The sequence below is a fragment of the Labeo rohita genome, chromosome 24, assembly GCF_022985175.1.
Source record: "Labeo rohita strain BAU-BD-2019 chromosome 24, IGBB_LRoh.1.0, whole genome shotgun sequence".
NCBI lineage: Eukaryota > Metazoa > Chordata > Actinopteri > Cypriniformes > Cyprinidae > Labeo > Labeo rohita.
In genome coordinates this window covers 20,346,324-20,368,041 of record NC_066892.1, presented here as the reverse complement: position 1 = coordinate 20,368,041, position 21,718 = coordinate 20,346,324, and the positions used below count along the sequence as shown (strand labels likewise).

Below are 21,718 nucleotides of genomic sequence, written 5' to 3'. Positions count from 1 at the left end.
AGAAAAGAGCTTCCATATCAGTCAGACTCAGACAGCAGTGAATCAATATTAATGTGTAATATCTAAAAATCAGTGTAGAGTTGGAAACAGTTGAGAAATTAATATTTATTATAATCTATTTAATGTTATGATAAATTACTGTAATGTTGTCCAGTAATTTAATATATTTTTATTATAGTTTACACTTTTAATATTAATAATAGTATCTTTACTTACACTTGTCCCTGTTATCATTAAACTGATTTCCAAACAAAAACAAACAAACAAAAAATAATAATAATAAAATAAAAAGTGAGAAAATGACTTGACTTGCTTTGGGACAGTTGTTTCACCCTCTGATCCAGATAAAATAGTGTTAATGTGCTGAATGTCAACATTATAAGAAATTATAAGAAATGTTCTGCTAATCGAAGATGTAGATAATATTCGAAGCTCTGCTACTGAGTGACTTTGAAATCAACATTAACTGAAAATGTATCATATTTCTTAATACACATTCCCACTTTCATTATAACATTACATTATCTAATTCATCAGCACGTGTTATTCCAAAGGGGACAAATGGCTTGTAATCTTTAATGAAAGTATAAAACTGTAACTTGCTCTGATTACTTTTGCATATAATTACAGTTTTTTAATTGTTTGAACATCTTGAAGGAAGTTAAATAGGTTACAACCAATGCTTTACGATGTCGCCTGCGAGTAAATGGAAATGCATGCACTATTTAGGAGTAAGCAGCCTTCAAATAACATTTGATACTTTGAGTTTGGTGTGTGAGCTTTATATGTATAATATAATTTAATGTGCTCCTAGACTGTTTGAACTGTGAAACTAGAAAAGTAAACTTAAGTTTAATACATCAGTTAATTTAGGTTTTTTTAGTGACATAATATTTTTATTGGTTGGCGGTGATGTTGGCAATTGACATGAGATAATACTGAACGTTTACGTATGTTAAACTCTGAAATGTAATTGCATTAGTCTGACAGGCGGAGTGTTGGTGTGGAGGGCAGAGATGTGTGACCTGTGGCGCATATATTATGTTGAAGCGTTTTGATATGTCGGGGAAAAAAAACGCTATTTCACACTGGGCCGCTCTGATAAATAGGCTTTCCTGTCCTCCAGCAATTTCACACTTTTTGCCCTCGAAGGGTCCAGCCCAAACCGCACACACAAACACACACTCTCACATACACGCACAAACACTGAGGCCTCACAGCCATGCCTGGTAAAACTCATTTTTAATACCTCCTCCACAGCTTTTAACTCTGTATAAGTGCAGGATGTCCCGTGGTTTTGACTTGTGTGTCTGACATGTTTGTGTCTCCTGTTGCTTTCAGTTCCTGGCTCTTGGGACACACTTTGGGAAGGTTTACCTGCTGGATATTCAAGGAAACGTTACACAGAAGTTTGAAATTGTAAGTCTGAAATGTGATTGTTATAGATCTGTCCATGTTTGAGCCATGCTATGTCTGATTATAACATGGTTGTGTTATTTTTTTCTCCTTCGTCTTTTCTCTTCTATCCTTACAGAGTTCTGTGAAAATAAACCAGATCAGTCTGGATGAGAGCGGTGATCATGTTGGCATCTGCTCTGAAGATGGAAAGGTGAGAAAAAAAAAAAAAAAAACTTTTATTATAGTACCAGTAAATCCAGCGATCCAATAATTAATAAAATAATAAAAAATACCCATATACACTACCAGTCAGAAGTTTTTGAATAATAAGATTTTTAATGTTTTTAAAGAATTCTCGTCTGCACACTAAGCCTGCATTTATTTGATCCAAAATACAGCAAAGGCAGTAAAATTGTGAAATATTTTTACTGTCTAAAATGACTGCTTTCTGTTTGAATATATTTTAAAATGTAATTTATTCCTGTGATCAAAGCTAAATTTTCAGCATCATTACTCCAGTCTTCGGTGTCACATGATCATTCAAATATCCTGATTTGCTGTTCTGAAAACATTCATCATTATTACTATTATTATTATCAATATTTACAACAGTTGAGTAAATCTTTTCAGGATTCTTTGATGAACAGAAAGATCCAAAGATCAGAATTTATCTCAAATAAATGTAATATTTGTAATATTATACACTGTACCATTCAAAAGCTTGAAGTCAGTATAATTTTTAATTTTTTTTTCGGGGAAAAGAAATTAATACTTTTATTTAGCAAGGATGCTTTAACTTGATCAAAAGTGATGATAAAGAAATATTTATATTTATATTAATATTTATAACGTTACAGAAGATTTCTATTTCAGATAAATGCTGTTATTCTGAACTTTCTATTCTTCAAAAAAAAAACTGAAAAAATTATACTCAGCTGTTTTCAGCATAATAATAATAAGTGTTTTTTGATCAGCAAATCAGAATATTAGCTTAATTTCTGAATGATCATGAGACTGGAGTAATGATGCTAAAAATTCAGCTTTGAAATCACGGAAATAAATTACATTTTAAAATATGTTCAAATAGAAAACAGTCATTTTAAATAAAAATATTTCAGAATTTGACTGTTTTTGCTCTACTTTGGATCAAATAAATGCAAGCTTAGTGAGCAGAAAATATTTCTTTAAAAAACATTAAAAATCTTACTGTTCAAAAACTTTTGAATGGTAGTGTATCACACACATATATCCAAACACACATATGCTACTGTTCACTAGGCAAGGAAAGTGCATTTATAATTGTCATTGGTAATATGTTTAGATTTCATATAGAATGGTAATTCAAAGTGCTTTACATACACAGTAGTCATAATACATAAGAAATGCAAATAATTATAATAAATTGAAAAAAATTAAAGAAATGAATGAATTCATTAAAATATTAAAAGATATAATTAAAATGATGATACGTATAAAGACTAGTAAACTGTTAACATTTAAGCATATTATTAGCATATTATTATATTATAATATATAAATATATTAATTATAATGTATAAATATTAGCATATTTAGGTGTCTATATCACAGTGGTGGAGTGATTTTATACAGTCACCAACAAAGTATGTAAGATTGTGGTGGTCTGCTGCATCTTCCACTACCCAGCACCCATAACTAGCCTGCAAAATGGGGATTTGCACTAATTCTTGGGGTGTGTTAATGCCATTACCTGATTTGCAGGTTTACTTTGTAAATCTGGTGCTAAATCCACAGCATGCGCAAATAAACAATGCCATAAGCATTGCACGGTTCATTCTTAGTGAATTTCCCTTTGAGAGTCTAAGGAGTTGTTTACTGGAGTTTTCATATCTTTCTCTGTTTGCAAGATATGATGCAGTGCCTGTCTTCCCACTCAATACTGGCTCCGTCAACTCTGACACCTGCAGAAACAGCATGTGCGCATTTGGTCCATTTTAAAATGCGTTTAAAAAAAGAACTTCTCTCCTCCTCGATCCTTCTGTGATTTCTATCGCTCCTCTCCATCTATCTGCTCATTGATCATGAGCTGGCTGTTATCAGTCCACGGAGGCTAATCATCAGCACCTTGTGTGGCTTTCTCAGGCTGATCTGTGGCATGATAGACCACATCTATCCCTGTTCCTATGGCAGAGGCGAGATCTTGTCGCACCTACACCAATTAAAATCGATATGGAGGCCATTGTTCGCTCCTCTGCACTGTTAATCCCAACTTACCGACCGTTTTTTGCTACCGTTGTATGGCAAAATGTGATGATTTTTTTAAATATTATTTTTCATTATTAGGTTTACCAAAAAAGCAGAAACTACACTTTAAAAGAATTCAGACTTTGCTATTGATGTTATGCAAATTATATCACATTTCTTAAAAGCAAGAGCTTTTTTTAGGTTTTTCCTAGAAAAGAAATTTGCACTAAAATAGATTATTTTCAGAATAGCTAAACTTGTTGCCTCACCAGAAAAGCATGAACAGTTTAAAGTCAGTAGTTTCCTTCCCTCACCATCATCTTAAATGCAAGAGGATGCTTTACTTTTCAATAGAGTTGTACTTTTTTGAGACCTCACACTCATTTTTGTTTCCTCTTGTTTTATATAGACAGGTGTAGGTGAAATGTTGTGTTAACGCTTGTTTGTAGCCGTCGGGGACTGCTGCACCGCTAGTGATTAAGTCAGTAGCACAAAGGCGTGCGAGGGCAGAACGAGTTGACCTTTCCACTAATTGGGAGTCTGGCAGATGGTTAACTAGCCCACTGGATGGTCTGATGCTTTGCCCAAGTCAACTGTTATCGCAGAACGTATCTCTGGACCACAGTGATTTTGCCTTAAAAAGACATCTATGTCTCTCTTCCCCTATTTTCTATCTCTCTCTTGTCTTTTTCAGGTGCAAGTGTTTGGCCTGTACACCAGGGAGGGCTTCCACGAAAACTTTGACTGTCCCATCAAGGTAACTTATTGCTGTTAATGCAAGTCGTCGGTCCCCCTGCAATGTTTTTTGCTGCCTGATGGGAAATAGCCCTTTGATTTCGATTTCCTGTCACAGCAAACATTGATAATTCTCAAAAACAATGTAATTTCAGCCTGCTACAAGTCTTAATTGATTTCTCTAGGGCATTTCATATCATGCATGAGCCGCCTGTTTGTTGAGCATGAGTGATGTCACCTATGGCACACATTAAAGAGAGCCGGTGCTGTCATCTTCTTATATCGATACTTTTGTGTATTGGACTGTGAGGATCAATCCTTTAACTTTTCTTGGGTTAAAAAGCACTTTATTGAACATGTTTTCAGACTGGATGTAGTCTAACCCCCTCTGAGGCACTAGATGGCTTTAGAAATACTGGAGTGGACATTGATATTAACTCAGGTGTTGGTGTAACTGAACTGAAATCTCTTGTTCAATTCCAGGTCGTGGCACTGCACCCTCAGTTCAGCAAGTCCAACAATAAGCAGTTTGTGACTGGAGGAAATAAGGTAAGTCCAGTTTCACCATCACTTGAGACTGAAAACTTGAACTGTGTGCATTGAAGTTGCAGCTTCAGATCATGTCTACATTATGTCCGGATCGCTTTCTCCCCAATTGACCCTTTGCAGAAAGCTTGATTTACAGGCGATCTGACCAGTCATAATGCCGAATCTGCCATTTTGTCTGACAAACACATCAGACAGGAGAGTAGATTAACTTGGTGGACTTACACTTAAACCATTGTATGTATTGACCTCTTTCCGCAGTTAAAATAAAATCTGATGTTCATTCATTGCTTTTAAGAAGAAAAGACCTTTGGTTCACATTTTTTTCCAAATTCCATTTTTTCCGTTTTTATTATGTTTAACAGAAATTACATGTTTAGATCCCTATAAAATGTTTTATTTTTCTCACCTTCCGTTTTATTGTTACCAAATTCAGTTTAAGCATTTCTAATCATTTAAATGTTTTTTACAATATTTGAATGAAGGCATAAAATATTAATTTAATTTATCTTTTAATCTAATGAAAATTAAACACACTTTATTTTTTGCCAAACAAAGTTACTATTAAAATTAAAACACCAAAGATTATTCTGTATTCTTCTTATTATTCTTCTTATTCCTTATTCTCATTATTCCTTATTATTGATTATTCCTTAATAAAATAAAGTTTTAACAATTTTAGTAATAGTAGTAGTAGTATTATGTACATTCTGGGGAAAGTTACTTTTAAAAGTAATGCATTACAATATTGAGTTGCTCCCTAAAAAAAAGTAACTAATTACGTTACTTTTATGGAAAGTATTGTGTTACTTTACTTTTGCATCACTTTTTAAATCTGGGCAGGGCTTGCTTGTTTGTTTTTAATATAAAAAGTTCTATTTTTGGCAAATGTAAAAGCCTTTTCACACCAAAAGCCTCAGGCTTTGACAAAAATAAATACACATCTCTGCAGTAGACCGCAGAAGAAAAAAATGTCAACTCTTCAGCAATATAAAAAAAGGAAAACAAATGTTAGATTATGTTGAGTCATTTTTTCTTAGTACTATGGTTGAATTGGATCATTGAAGGTCGACAGCAAAGACATTGGTTAATAAAGTGGGATTAAATGCATAACGGATATTTGTATTATTTAACATATTTAATTATTGCAGGTTTGCATCATATTCTGAGTTAAATTTCACTGTTTTTATTCATTTTGAGGAATACTGAATCTGTTTTTTGTGAGTGAGATGAATTAATTGCATGTTCACATTTATTCTAGAACTAACATCTTACTCCCGATTTCTCTCAACATGGGGAATCAATAAATGGGGGCAAAGTAACTGGCCTTACTTATTTGAAAAAAGTAACTCAGCTATTTTTTTGTCAATTAAAAAGTAATGCGTTACTTTACTAGTTACTTGGAAAAAGTTATAATATTACGTAACTTGCGTTACTTACACTGTGTATAGTAAAGAAAATTGGGGTGGCTGCGTCAATCACACACACAGAGACAGGCAGAACATGAAAGATTCATATTTAAATAATATTTTTGCTCAGTATTTAAAGATATCGCGATGTAATTTGTGTAATGACCTACTTATGATGAATTAAAAATCTTTGACAAATTCCATGACATTCCACGTTATACAGTAAATTCCATATTTATGAATGGATTCATGAATGGAAGTGATTCCGTTCACATTTTCCGCATCGCGGAAATCATAGGGCCCTACAAAACACATAGATGCTCCAGAATCATAAGCTTTTTTGTCGCTATTTTTCTACCTCATCATGACAAAAACGTACCTGTGGGAACTTTTTCGCAAGATGCGAAATACGTGCCAATAAGTACATATCACGGCAGTTTCCAACAGAAATGAACACTAGAGGCGGTAAAACAGCGAGCACTTGTAATCGTTTTCACACACAGTTATGATTAAAGCTCCATATGTTTTGCTTTCCGGTGTGCCGACCCCCACCAGATTAATACACTCCTAAGTATTGGTATGGTTTAAGGTGAGGTGTGGGGGAGGGGTTAGCATTAGGCAATTGTGTAGCGTTTTTAACGATAGGGGATAATAATTTGGCAGGGAGCCAGAAATGGGCACAATGCTGGCACGGAATTGGACTTAGGATGCGGAATCCTTGGGTACGAACCCTGTGAAAAACATGACTCAAAATGAAAAAGCTGAAAGATGAGAGAGTGAAAAACAAGCTAAAACGGCATGTTTGCGATTGTGATTTTACGTCACATTTACATTTGTTCATAATTTCGAGTAGGTTTAGGTCAGGGGTGGGGAACCTTGATCCTGGAGGGCTGGTGTCCCTGCAGAGTTTAGCTCCAACCCTAAAAAAATAAAACCTGTATCCTGAAGACCTTGATTAGCTTGTTCAGGTGTGTTTGATTAGGGTTGGATCTGAACTCCAACAGGGACACCGGGTCTCAAGGATCAAGGTTCTTCTCCCCTGGTTTAGGTGTAGTGCAGATGTTACGTTATTTCAAAAACATCACGGAGCATTGGAGTTATAGCACCACTCAACGGACATTTCTAATCAGAACTGCAGTGGCATGTACAAAACCAACGTTACGTAAAACGTACCATATGTACGTTCATCTGTTCCGGGGGAAAAAAGAACACTCTTTTAGTGCCACTCAGTGGACATTTCACATCAAATATGTCACAGAACGTGAATGGCGCTATGTATTTCATGTCTTGCAAAAAAGTTCCCACAGGTATGTTTTTGTCATGAGATCAGGTTGCTAGTTTTGGTGTGTATCTGGTCCGTGTTGGGTCCCAATCTCACACATTTGGTAGTTAGTACAAGTGCTCTAGAAATTTTGAGCCTTGGTGCTCATGTGGGAGATGTGGTTTTAAATCCAGTTAGAATGATGGACTGATTACATTTCCTCTCTCTTTCTTCCCCAAATTTTCCTATCTCCTCTTTCACTGTCATTATTTACTAGCACAAAAGGAAACAAAAGCACATTTGTTTGATAGTGACTCACGCATGTCATTTTAGGTTTGAATCAGTATGTAACGCCGATTCAAAAGTTCAGGGTCAGACATTTTTTTTTCTAAAGACATGAGTTCTTTTATTCAGCAAGGGCGCATTATATTGATCAAAAGTGACAGTAAAGACATTTATTATGTTACAAAAGATTTCTTTATCAGATAAGTGCTGTTATTTGGAATTTTCTATTTATCAAAGAAGAACTGGATTGTGCTTTCCACAAAAATATAAAGCAGACCAACTGTTTTCAGTTCAGCATTAATGACAATTAGAATTTTTTCTTATCAGGCTGGAGTAATAGCTGCTGAAAATTCAGCTTTGCCATCATTTTGATCAAATAAATGCAGCACTGGTGAGCATAAGAGATATCTCTTTAAAACATAAAGTCTTAACTCTAAAGTTTTGACGGTAGTTAAGATTGGTTGCAGGCTTCTTGCAAAAATATAAGAATCATTTATTGAAATAAAAAAGCACATTCATCAACCACTGAATTTTGGAAGGAAGTGTCTCTGTTAATGTGGTTTGAATGCCTTAAAAATAAAAACAAAAGCCACATTCTTACCTGAAGTTTAAACATATATTTTGTGGTCTCCATCATTTGATGCTCTTGAGGTTTCAACACTGAGGGTTAAGCTAAATTATTAGAATGGAATCATTTTTTGTCATGTTGAGTGCCGTGTATAGCGGTTACTCAAACTGAAGCTGTTTGGCATGAAACGCTCTTACCGTCTTGGCCTTAGACTGGGGTCAACATCAGGGAGAGAGAGAGTGGTCCATTTTCTCCAAAGTGTTGTTCACTAGAGAGATGTTGTCTCTTCTTGCGCAATAAATAACTGTCATTACATAGAGTGCCATAGTGTTTGCAACATGTAGAACACTCTTTGGCTTATGGACTAAACAAATACGCTCATTTTTCAAAGGACACAGTGCTACCAACCGAAGATGCCATAGTCCGATACATTCCGTACATCTATAGAAATGAAAACAGGGTTTGTGTCTGTCGTAAAAGCACTTAGAAGAAGTTGATCTGTTTGCATGTGGCTGATCAGACATCTTGTGGTTGGGAAACTTCAATTGTGAAGTGAATTTGAATAAATGCCACTGGTTCTTTGTAAAGTGGACTGTTAGTGATTTAGTTGAGATGTGTGAATCTTGAACCACTCAAATAGAGTCTTCTCAATTTCTGTAAATCATAGATTTTTATCCTCTGTGCCACGATTGATTCTCATAAAATGGCTTCACGCTGTTACTGCATTGTGCTTATCAGAAGCAATTAACAGCGTCCATTGTGCGCCACAGTGGCCAAGTCCTCTGCATTTTCCTCTTGCTTCTGCTTGTTTCCTTCTTTCTCCCTGGCTTAAGGTCCCCATAATGCAGCCCTGCCATGAAAATCAATACAGCTTCCACTGAAGACGCATCTTGTCAAAGGCAATTCAATTCCGTCTGCTCGGCTCTTGGAGTGTCATCTCCTATTGCTGCGCTGTGATCTGTTAACATAGCCAAAAGTGTAGAACTGAAGCGACATTGAACCGTCTTTCCTTTCAGTCACTTTCTCTGCAGTCAGGTCAGGTTGGCTGTGTGGTGATTGTGTGTGGCATTTTTGACACTTTCGATTCAAGGTTATCCGTCGAGTGCGTTGCCGATTTCTGCACGTGATTATTATCACACAAACCACTCAGGAAATGTAGTTTTCACCAAATAATATCTGTCTTATCAGAGTAAACCAAAACATTAAATACCTTTTCGTAGAAATGCAGTTGTTTCTACTCTAGTCAGTTCATGAGATGTCAATACAGTATCTTTTTCTCCCTTGTGCTTTTATTCTTTCGTACCTAAGTGACTTTATGAATGTCCCATTCTCTAAAGGTTGAACTCAATGTTGCCTTTTTCTAAAATGGATTTTGATACTGCTTGTGAAATGATTTTATTGAATTTCCGCCTGAATGTGACCTAAACAGCATAACAAGGCCAGTTAATCTGTCTAATACACTGATCCAATCCAATATTTACTCCAATATTGGCAAAAAAAAAAATGGGCAGTATCCATTCAAAAGGCTTGTCTTTGTACTAAATTTACCCCTAAAGGCTGGTGCATATTAGAACCTTAACCCTTTAACTGTCACCGTCCAACTGTGGGACACCTAAGTTTACTTTACTATATTACAAATAAATTCTAATCTAATCATGACAAACTATACATCGTTGGGAAGGTCTAAGACTCCTAAATAGATATTTTACCACTCTTTTGTGTTACAAATTATGTAGTAAAAGTAATAGATTAATTTATGACAAGAGTGCGCCTCAAAAATCTATATCATAACAGGAGTTCTGACCTTTGCCACAAAAAGACTTTCTTTGTTGCCTTTTTCCCTATCACGCAATAGAAATCTTAAGAAATTATATATCAACTGAAAACTTAAAATCTGAAAATGCATCCGTTGAAAACCATTTTAAAATCAGACATTGAATTACCATGGAAATTGTACATCAAAATCATATTACAAAATATTTTGGATAGTGCATTTTCATGTCTATGTTCAAGATAGGGAGTGACAGTTAAAGAGTTAAAGGTATTTTACCAGAAGTGTGTGTTTTTTTTTTTTTGCTTTCTTTCTTGTTCTTGTTCTTTTTCTTTCTTTCTTTCTATCTTTTTTAATAGCAAAGATGCATTAAAAGTGACAATAAAGACATATGTAATGTTATAATGTTAGATTTCAAATTTATTTATTTCAAATGAACAGTTCTTTTGAACTTTCTGGTAATCAAAAAATCATATCACAGTTTCCACAAAAATATTTTAAATGTTCATCCTTATATATATATATATATATATATATATATTTTTTTTTTTTTTTTTTTTTTTTATATATATATATATATATATATATTTTTTTTTTTTTTTTTTTTTTTTTTTTTTTTTTTTTGAGTACCAAATCAGCATATTAAAATTATTTCTAGGGATCATTTAACACTAAAGACTTGAGTAATGGCTGCTGACAATTCAACTTTATCATCACGGTAATAATGACATTTAATATATTAAAATTAGAAATCAATTTTAAATTGTCATTATTTTAATGCTTTTACTTGATTTTTAAATCTAATAAATATAGCTGTGGTGACGAGACATAAACAAACTCACTGGCCCAAAGAGTTTAAACGGAAGTGTATATTACTACCTGCTGCCCCAGTGACAGTGGTTCAACATTTTTTTTCTTTATCAAGAGGGTAAAAGAACACAAAGACTCGCAAATCAGAATAAACACATGAATGGCCACAATAAATCAGTTAAAAAACACATGTAGTTACTAAGCTTGACTCTGTTGTTTGGTACCTATTTGTGCTCTATGTTCTACTGCCCTCTGGTGTTGTAGTGCAGACACTGTTGCCTATTTTGTTTTGTGTTGATGAATCTCTGTCTATAAATGCTCACTAACATTAAATTAATGAAATATGTCCTGTAGCTTTTCCTTTATGAGAAGAACTGGCTGAACCGTTGGAAGACCTCTATTCTGCATGAAGGAGAGGGAAACATCACCAATGTGAAATGGAGAGCCAATCTCATTGCCTGGGCAAATAATTTGGTACAATCAGATTTCGATACATTGGACATGTTAATTAAGATGCCTTACTAATCATGATTTTATCTAAAATGCAGTTGATGTGTTTCAGGGTGTGAAAATTTATGACATCAGCAGTAAACAGCGCATCACTAATGTGTTGCGAGACAACAACAATCTCAGGCCGGATATGTACCCCTGCAGTCTGTGTTGGAAAGACAACACCACACTGATCATCGGCTGGGGCTCTTCTGTTAAGGTGTGTTTTCAGAACATCTGCATATCAGGTATTTTAATACTAGTATACTAGTACTTTTTAAAGTAATGTTGTTGGTACATTTGTTTTTCACAGATATGCGTTGTTAAAGAGCGTGACCCAACAGAAATGAGAGATCTACCCAGTCGCTACGTTGAGATTGGTAGAGAAGCAATTATAGTCATACGCAATGCAAACATCATCCAGTTTAAAGGGGTAGTTCACCCAAAAATTAAAAATACCCTCAAGCCATCCTAGGTATATATAACTTTCTTCCTTTAGACAAATACAATTGGAGTAATATTAAAAATGTCCTGGCACTTCCAAGCTTTATAATGGTAGTAAACAGTGGTTGAGATTTTGAAGCAAAATAAAGTTCATAAATCCATCATCAACACAAAAGTATTCCACACGGCTTAATAAAGGCATTCAGAAGTGACCAATGCATTTTTTTTAAGACAAATATACATAATAAAATTTTATAAACCATAATCTCTAGCTTTCACTTGTGAACATGCGTACGACAGTTAGTGGAAGCTAGAGATTGCGGTTTATAAAGAGATATTTATATTTTTTGTACACATAGGCATGGATTCACTTCAGAAGGTTTTATTAACCCCCTGGAGTCGTGTGGAGTACTTTTTATGGTAGACGGATGCACTTCATTTTGCTTCAAAATGTCGACCACCATTCACTGCTATTAAAAAGCTTGGAAGAGCCAGGACATTTTTTAATATAACTATATAAAATAACTCCGACTGTATTTGTCTAAAAGAAGAAAGTCATATGCAACTAGGACGGCTTGAGGCTGAGTAAATCAAGGGGTAATTTTCATTTTTGGGTGAACTATCCATTTAAACTCGAAAACTGTGTAAAACATCTTTTACTCACTATCAGGTTGTACAATCTCATAACTTTTTTTTTTGGTTTCTCTGATATCTTTCAGTGTCAGCATTTGAGACAGAGTTCTTCATTAGTGGTCTGGCGCCTCTAGCAGATCAGCTGGTCACTCTGTACTATGTCAAGGAGAACTCTGAGCACATGGTAACATTACCCATTCTCACCAGAGCTACCTAAAAAATGTTGTAAAAAATGTGCTTTAGGGTGCAAACCAAAACCATTCCAGATATTTAAAAAAAATAGCAGTTCTTAATCAGGGGACCTCATGAAGACGACTGAAAATTATTTTAATTAAGACTGAAAAAATAAAAAATAAAAATCAAGCTTAAAATGTAAGCTGACAACATGTTTATTTTAAAAATTCTCTCACAGGCTTCTCATGGTCTTTAGAAAACCTGTTTATTTGACAGAAATCTTAAGAAGTAATTGAAAATATACACACATTTATGGCAAATATAATATAAATATATATCTACATTCCATACACCATAATGACAAAGCAAAAAACAGGTTTTTAACATCTTTGAAAATTTTTGAAAATAAAGAACTTAAATGATTCCATTGCATAAATATTCAAACCCTTACTGGGACAGTTGAAATTAAGCTCAGGAGCATTCATATGTAGATGTTGCTACACTTTGAGTGAAGTTAACCTGTGGCAAATTAAATTGAATGGGTATGATCTGGAAAGGCACATATGTCTCAATAAAAGGTCTAACTGCTGAAAATGTATATCAGAGCAAAAACCAAGCCCTGAGGTATAAAAAAAACTGACTGTAGAGCTCAGAAACAGGATTGCATCAAGCCACATATCTGGGGAAGAGTTCAGAAAAAAAATCTTCTGGATTAAAGGTTCACAGAAGCATGATTTCTCTGTTACCCTTAATGGAAGAAGTTTGAAACAACCTGGACTCTTCCTAGACCTGGCCTCCTGGCCAAACTGGCCAAAGGGCCTTGGTTAGAGTCGTGACCAAGAACCTAATGGTCACTGTAGTTGAGCTCCATGATCAAATGTGGAGATAGGAGAAACCTACAGAAGGACAAACATCACTGCAACACTCCACGGATCTGGGCTTAATGGTGGTGTGGCAACATTTAATCCTCTCCTCAGTGAGGACACATAAAAACACAATTGGAATTTGCAAAAAAAATTACCTAAAAAAACCCTCAGACTGTGAGAAACTAGATTCTCAGGTCTGGAAAACCTCAGTTCCAAGCATCATGTATGGAGGAAACCAGGCACTGCTCATCACCTGAAGGAGGTGAGCAGGGACTGAAGGACTCATCAGAGTAGAAGAAAAGCTCAGTGCACCAAAATATTGACATAGCCTTGATGAAAACCCAGTCCAGAGCATTTAGAACCTCAGACTGGGCAGAAGGTTAACTTTCCAACAGGACAGTGACCCTAAGCACACAGCAAGAGTGGGTTATAGAAAACTCTATGAATGTCCTTGAGTGGCCCAGCCAAAGCCTGGGCTTGAACCCAGTCAAATATTTCTGGAGAAACCTCAAAATGTGCTTCGGCCCCCATCCAAGCTGACAGAGCTTGAGAGGTGAAGAGGTGAGGAGAAGAATGGCAGATAATTGCCAAATACTGATGTGCAAAGCTTGTCGAATCATACCCAAAAAGGCTTGAGGCTGTCAAGGTGCTTTAGCTAAGTACTGAGTTACGGGTATGAATACTTATGCAATGTACTTATTTCAGTTTTTTTTTTTTTTATGCTTAAGTTGTTAAAATTCTGTTTTTGCTTTCATTACGATGTATGAAGTGTAGTTTGAAGTGGAAAGAAACATAATTTAAAGCAGTTTAACATAGGGCAGCAACATAAAACATTGAAAAAATTATTTTTTAAAAACATTATTTATATATTTTTAATGCTAGTTATGTTTAAAAAAAAGTTTAAAAAAGCTGCTTTGTCATTGCAGTGGAAGTACTAGAAATATCAAATAACGTCTTTGGCAATAGAAGGGCCTCTGCTTTAGATGCTTTTAGTATCTTATAACAAACATTTTGCTTCATCTTACTATGAGAGTAAAATGTACATAGTAATAAATAATAAAACTCTGTTTGTCACAGGAGGAGGAGTTCAGAACACGGCCTCGTTTAGACATAATCCAGCCATTACCCGAGGGCTGTGAGGAGATCTCATCAGACGCTCTCACAGTACGAAACTTCCAGGAGAACCAGTGCCGGGACTACAGGCTTGGTATGATGAAGACAGAATGAATGAACAACTGGAGTACCAGTTATAGTAATGTACAGGGATACAAATCACAGTTTAATCAGTTTATTTTGATTTGTGTTGTGATTCCAGAACACTCTGAGGGAGAGTCTCTCTTCTACATCATCAGTCCTAAAGACATTGTAGTGGCTAAAGAAAGAGACCAGGATGACCACATCGACTGGCTTCTAGAGAAGAAGAAATATGAGGCATGTGTTCAGCAGTCTAAGGAAGCATTTATAACATTTAAAAATCTGAGTTGTACTCTAATGATTTCCGATTTGATTTGGATGTTTGTCACAGGAAGCACTGATGGCTGCAGAGATCAGCTTCAAAAACATTAAACGCCATGATGTACAGGTGAAAACATGAACTTTTAAAAGTGAACTGCTGATGTGCAGAAAACTAGTCTTATGTAGTATAATGCTCTCAGATAATAATCACAGTGTGGCTGCTTCCTGTCTGTGCTCTGTGAATAGAAAATTGGAATGGCGTACATCAATCATCTGGTTGAGAGAGGAGATTATGACGCAGCTGCCAGGTACAGGACATTAACCCTCTGATTTATTGACCTGTTAAGAATTTAAAATATGAATGGATGCTTTTATATATGCCTCATTTTTATTTTTATTGTATTCCTTATTAACAGAAAGTGTCAAAAAGTGCTTGGAAAGAACATGGATCTCTGGGAGAATGAAGTGTACAGATTCAAAACCATTGGACAGTTGAAAGTGAGTCTCAGAAATGTTTGTTTGTATTTATTCTTTTTTTTTTTTTTTTTTTTTTTAATAATTATGATTTTCCACCCTGTAGGGACTTGTATAGTAATTACTAGTTGACTAGTAGTAGTAGTAGTAGTAGTTATATACCACTCAGAAATTAATACAATTTTAAAATATATAAAACATATGAATAATAAAACAGAACTTAAGTTTATTATAATGCTAATAATGTTGTACTTTTTGTGAAGAATTTTAGTGTGATCTTTATTATGATTAAATTGATGTTGTAGTAGTAGTAGTAGTAGTAATAATAATAATATCACACTACTACTATTATTATTATTATTATTATTATTATTATTATTATTAATGTTATTAATGAAATTTTAGTTTTGAGAAACTAGTAACATTTTAAAGTATAAAATATATTACTGGTCAAAAGTTTTTTATTTTTATTTTTTTTTTTTTAGAAATATCTTCTACTCACACAGCCTGCATTTGTTTGTTCCAAAGTACAGCAAAAACAGTAAAATTGTGAAATATTTTTACTGTTTAAAATAACTGTTTTTCTATTTGAATATATTTTCAAATGTAATTTATTCCTCTGATCAAAGCCAAATTTTCACCATCATTACTCCAGTCTTCAGTGTCACATGATCCTTCAAAAGTCATTTGTGCGTTTTTTTCAGGATTCGTTAATTAATAGAATAATTGGGGGGTTATAGAAATTAATTATTTTATTTAGCAAGTGGTGATAGTGATGTAATAATAAAGTGATGATAAAGACATTTATGTTACGAAAGATTTCTATTTAAGATAAATGCTGTTGTTCTGAACTTTCAAGGAAACCTGAAAAATGATTCTCAGCTGTTTTCAACATAATAATAATAATAAATGTTTTTTGAGCAGCAAATCAGAATATTAGAATAATTTCTGAAGGATTATGAGTAATGATGCTAAAAATTCAGCTTTGAAATCACAAGAAAACATATACATAAAATATATATATATATATATATATATATATATATTTTTTTTTTTTTTTTTTTTTTATTATTATTTTATTTTATTATTTTTATTTTTTAAGAAGTAGCAATATCAAAAATGTCTATTTTACACATGCTATTTGTTAAATAACTATTACCTTCTTTTCTTTTTCCTTCCAGGCCATCAGTCAGTACTTACCAAGAGGAGACCTCCGTCTTCGACCAGCAATTTATGAGATGATACTTCACGAGTTCCTCAAGACTGACTACGAGGTATATGTTTTCCATTTTTTAATTGTGTGATTATGAACATGATAGTAACCTATTAGATAGACTTTAGGTTTTCAAAATGTGAATGCATCACAAAAAAGCTTTACTGAGGAAGGGAAATCCTTTTGTTGTTTCTCATGCAGGGTTTTGCCACACTGATTCGTGAGTGGCCGGGAGAACTGTATAACAACATGGCTATAGTTCAGGCAGTAAATGAACACCTGAAGAGGGACCCCACCAACAGCATGCTTCTCACCACACTGGCTGAACTGTGAGTGAATGCTGCTAACTCAACAATAAAATAAAATCTTGTAACATCATTTTAAAAAGCAGCTCTGCATAAAGCATAAAGACTGGTCTTATATGTGTGTATGCAGCTACACGTATGATCAGCGTTATGATCGTGCGCTGGAGATCTACCTGAAACTGAGACACAAAGACGTTTACCAGCTCATTCACAAACACAACCTGTTCTCTGCAATCAAGGACAAGATTGTCCTGCTCATGGATTTCGACAAAGAGGTCAAACATCTATTTTATTGCTTTGGCCTTACTGAGGACCTTTGTTTTAGAATTTAATGCCAGAAACTTGTCAAGTGCCTAAGTTTAGGAAGTTATGGATTGTTTTCCTGATGATATATATTATAGATGACTTTGGAAGAATATGATTTATAGTCACAGAGATGTGTCTGAAGGATATGTCCACCTCTTTGTTCTCTATTTTTTTTATTTTTTTCAGAAAGCTGTTGACATGCTGCTGGATAATGATGATAAAATATCGGTGAGTTCAGCGCAGTGGCCTCAGTCTTTTGATTAAACCCTTCCAAACTCTCTGTAGAGATAACGTCTGTGTGTTTCTCTCCCTCAGATGGACAAAGTTGTGGAGGAATTAAAAGACAGACCTGAGCTCTTACATGTGGTATGTTGAATATGGGATGTTTAAATCATGTAAATGTGTCTGAGGGATCCAGATGTAGTCTACACTGAATGCTTTACGTCCTTTTTGCTTGTTTCTCCTCAGTATTTGCATAAGCTGTTTAAGCGGGACCATCATAAGGGGCAGAAGTACCATGAGAGGCAGATAAGTTTGTATGCTGAGTTTGACCGACCCAACCTACTGCCCTTCCTCAGAGAGAGCATGCATTGCCCACTAGAGAAGGTTTGTAAAATTGTCACATTAAACAGGAAATAATGCATTCATTACTTTTAGGGCCACTTTTGTTTTTGTTTTTTAAATAATAATTTTTTTTTTTTTTTAAAAGTGACAACATTTAGAATGTTACATTTAATTTCTATTTCAAAACAATTCTGTTCTTTAGAACATTCGATCAGCACATAACCCTGAAAAGAAAGGTTTCCACAAAAATATTAGAGCACCAGCTTTATTTAACATTGAGAATAATAAAAAATGTTGAGGAGCAAATCAGCATATTATAATGATTTCTGAAGGATCATGTGACAGTGAAGACTGGAGTAATAATGCTGAAAATTCAGGTTTGTCATCGCAGGAATTAGTTACATTTAAAATATATTAAATTAGAAAACAGTTATTTTAAAATGTAAAAATATTTCACAGTATTACAATTTTTACTGTATTTTGATCAAATAAATGCAGCCTAGTGTACATGAGACTTGTTTCAAAACCATTAAAAAAATTACTGATCCTAAACTTGAATGATAGTATGTAGTTTTGATAAACTTTTATACAATATTCTAAGAATATATAATAAAATAAATAATCTAATTATAAATTATATATTATATATATTATATCATTATATCATATTTATCAGTCAAAAGTTTTTGAACAGTAAGATTTTTTTTTTAAAGAAATATCTTCTACTCACCAAGCCTGCATGTATTTGTTCTAAAGTACAGCAAAAAAATGTAAAATTAAAAAAAATAAATAAATTACTATTTAAAATAACTGTTTTCTATTTGAATATATTTTCGAATGTAATTTAGCATTTATCTGAAATAAAAAGCTTTTGTAACATTATACACTATATCATTCAAAAGCTTGAATCAGTATAATTTTTTAATGATTTTAATCATTAACAAAATACAGCAAAAACAGTAAAATTTTGAAATATTTTTACTATTTACAGTGACTGTTTTCTATTTGAATATATTTTAAATTTTAATTTATTCCTGTGGTTTCAAAGCTGAATTTTTTTGCATCATTATTCCAGTCACAGGATCCTTCAGAAATCATTCTAATATTCTGATTTGCTGCATAAAAACATTTATTATTTTTATTATTATTATTACTATGTTAAAAACAGTAACATAATAGTAAAACAGTAAAAACAGTAGAATTTTTCTTTGATGAGTAGAGCTCAACTCATAAATATTACTCAACTGTTTTAAATATTGATAATAATTGCGATAACATTTTTTCTTGAAAAGCAAATCAGAATATTAGAACGATTTCTGAAGGATCATGTGACACTGAAGGCTAGAGTAATGATGCTGAATATTTAGTTTTAATCACAGGAATAAATTACATTTAAAAATATATTTAAATAGAAAACAGTTATTTTAAATAGTAAAGATTTTACTTAACTTTGGATCATATAAATGCAGGCTTGGTGAACAGAGGAGACTTTAAAACATTTAAAATCTTCATTGGTGAATTAAATGATTGTTTGTATTAAATGCATTCTATTGGGTATTTCAGTTTATTTAAATAAATTAACACAAGATGAGCATCTTTGCCATTGCCCTGAATACCTTTGTTTAGGTGAAGTCTTTACACCGTTTTTGAAGAGTTGCTGTGTGTCTTTCAGGCTTTGGAAATCTGTCAGCAGAGGCACTTTGTAGAAGAGACGGTTTTCCTGCTCAGTGAGTTCTGAATCATTGATCTGTGCATTTCTGTCATAGAAGTTTAACGTACGTTATAGTTCTTTACACTCTTTACAGTTGATCCAGTGCAACAGAGGAGAGGTCACTTGTGTGTAAAACTTTCAACTGGCTGTAGTGCTTCTGATGTATGCTTTTTTTCCTGTCAGGTCGTATGGGAAACTGTAGACGTGCCCTGCAGATGATCATGGAGGAGCTGGCGGATGTGGACAAGGCCATCGAGTTTGCCAAAGAGCAGGATGACAGAGAACTCTGGGACGATCTCATCTCTTACTCTATAGACAAACCACGTACGACAATCAACTCTACAGCAGCCGTCTTCTAAAAACATTTTAACTAATATAGTTAACTCTAATATTTCTCTTTTGTTGTTTTCTTCACTCTAGCATTTATCACAGGCCTTTTGAATAACATCGGAACCCATGTGGACCCCATCCTTCTCATTCACCGCATTAAAGAAGGGATGGAGATTCCCAACCTCAGAGACTCGCTGGTCAAGATCCTACAGGACTACAATCTACAGGTGTGAACAGTGGCAGTTAAACCAACATTTCATTCAGTGAACTAGATGCTTGGTTGGTTGGTCATTTTGTGTCTATGCAAAGTGTTCAGAACATCTTGTTTGTTGTGTAGATCTTACTGAGAGAGGGCTGTAAGAAGATCCTGGTGGCAGATTCACTGTCTCTTCTACAGAGGATGCACAGGACGCAGAAGAGAGGAGTGCGGGTGGATGGTAAACAAACATTTTGTCTTTCAAGCATCTTGGACTAAATTAATAAATGTCAGGGCAAATCAACAGCTATTTTGTTCACTAAAAATGCTACAAAATTGTCTTGCTTTCGTTTCTCACAGAAGAAAACATCTGTGAATCCTGCCACACTCCCATTCTACCATCAGGTACACCTTGATTACTTTTAATGTGTCATTTTGTATACAACCACACATCCACACATAAAATCTAAGGAGAAATCTATAAAACTGTTTTATTTTTTGAAAATAAATGAAAGTGTGTATGTACAGTGCACAGCATAAATAAGTACACTCCCTCTGATTAAATATAAAAGATGTATTTTCTTAATGATCACTAATATAATTCATAGAAAGATGTCAAAATTGAAATGTATTAAACATATTCTTAATTAAAACAGAGAAGTATATGCCACTAATATCTGTAAAATGAGCAACTTAGCCAATTTTGTTTAAATGAAGGACTGCAGAAATAAATACACCCTAGATTTAATTAATAAAGTGTAATATTCTAGTACTTAATATGTCCTCCGTAACTCTAAGTACACTGCTCTGACACTTCTTGGCACTGAGTGTACAAGTTCATGACAAACTGTCACATCTGTTCTGTTAAAGTCTTGGAAGACGAGCTCCTTAAATGCTCTTAAATGGGGAGTGTTGCTTAGCCCATCTCTACAGAATCCCCCACAGCTTCTCAAAAGGATTTTCACCTTGGGAGAATGGATATTTTCATTGTTGTGTTGAAAAAATGCTGAACAATGCAGGGAATGAGGAGAGGGTAGCATCTTCTGTTTCTGTTTTTTTGTATTACATCACACAATGGTGTGTGCATTTAAGACAGCATTGATAAAGCACAACTCCCTTACACTTTTAGCACCCATACATCCCAATATAAGAACTTTACTACCACTGAAGGTCACTGTGGAAATCAGGCACATTTTACTGTACTCCTCTAGCAACACCAGAGAATGGATTCCCATACAGCTGTATTTTGTAAAAATGGGCCTTGGAAAAAGCTAAATGAGTTTATTGTGCCTTGGCTACAGTAGGTATATCTGGTGTGAATAAACAACAGTGTATGTCACTTCGGCAGGCTGGATTTTACTCTGTGACATAAGTGTAACTTCATAGTTTTTGCTAGCTCTGAGATAGTGTTGGGCGATATGCTCAATTTTCGTCCTACCGTCAGCCTGTGAGATTGTCGATACACGATATTATTGTGTTAATTTAGTTATTTACTTAGTTTCATTGCCGGAAAGTGAACCAACACGTTTTTCATATGACTTGTTTAACATGA

At 34.2% G+C, this 21,718-nt stretch overlaps 1 protein-coding gene across 2 annotated transcripts in view; it reads left to right on the top strand.

Annotated features, from left to right (window-relative positions):
* The window catches only part of vps41 (VPS41 subunit of HOPS complex), a 33,928-nt gene that overhangs the window by 9,746 nt on the left and 2,464 nt on the right, over positions 1-21,718 (top strand). The window contains exons 4-27 of one of the 2 annotated variants that reach the window (XM_051097940.1): positions 1,342-1,419; positions 1,535-1,609; positions 4,316-4,378; positions 4,840-4,905; positions 11,361-11,480; positions 11,569-11,715; positions 11,809-11,875; positions 12,659-12,756; positions 14,690-14,819; positions 14,928-15,043; positions 15,138-15,194; positions 15,314-15,375; positions 15,484-15,565; positions 16,723-16,815; positions 16,956-17,083; positions 17,190-17,334; positions 17,552-17,593; positions 17,681-17,731; positions 17,834-17,971; positions 19,602-19,656; positions 19,824-19,964; positions 20,061-20,197; positions 20,308-20,407; positions 20,527-20,571. In XM_051097940.1, coding sequence (XP_050953897.1) covers positions 1,342-1,419; positions 1,535-1,609; positions 4,316-4,378; positions 4,840-4,905; positions 11,361-11,480; positions 11,569-11,715; positions 11,809-11,875; positions 12,659-12,756; positions 14,690-14,819; positions 14,928-15,043; positions 15,138-15,194; positions 15,314-15,375; positions 15,484-15,565; positions 16,723-16,815; positions 16,956-17,083; positions 17,190-17,334; positions 17,552-17,593; positions 17,681-17,731; positions 17,834-17,971; positions 19,602-19,656; positions 19,824-19,964; positions 20,061-20,197; positions 20,308-20,407; positions 20,527-20,571 — 2,236 coding nt within the window. Of the gene's footprint in view, positions 1-1,341; positions 1,420-1,534; positions 1,610-4,315; positions 4,379-4,839; positions 4,906-11,360; positions 11,481-11,568; positions 11,716-11,808; positions 11,876-12,658; positions 12,757-14,689; positions 14,820-14,927; positions 15,048-15,137; positions 15,195-15,313; positions 15,376-15,483; positions 15,566-16,722; positions 16,816-16,955; positions 17,084-17,189; positions 17,335-17,551; positions 17,594-17,680; positions 17,732-17,833; positions 17,972-19,601; positions 19,657-19,823; positions 19,965-20,060; positions 20,198-20,307; positions 20,408-20,526; positions 20,572-21,718 lie in introns of both variants that reach the window. The other variant, XM_051097941.1, reaches the window with a different exon arrangement.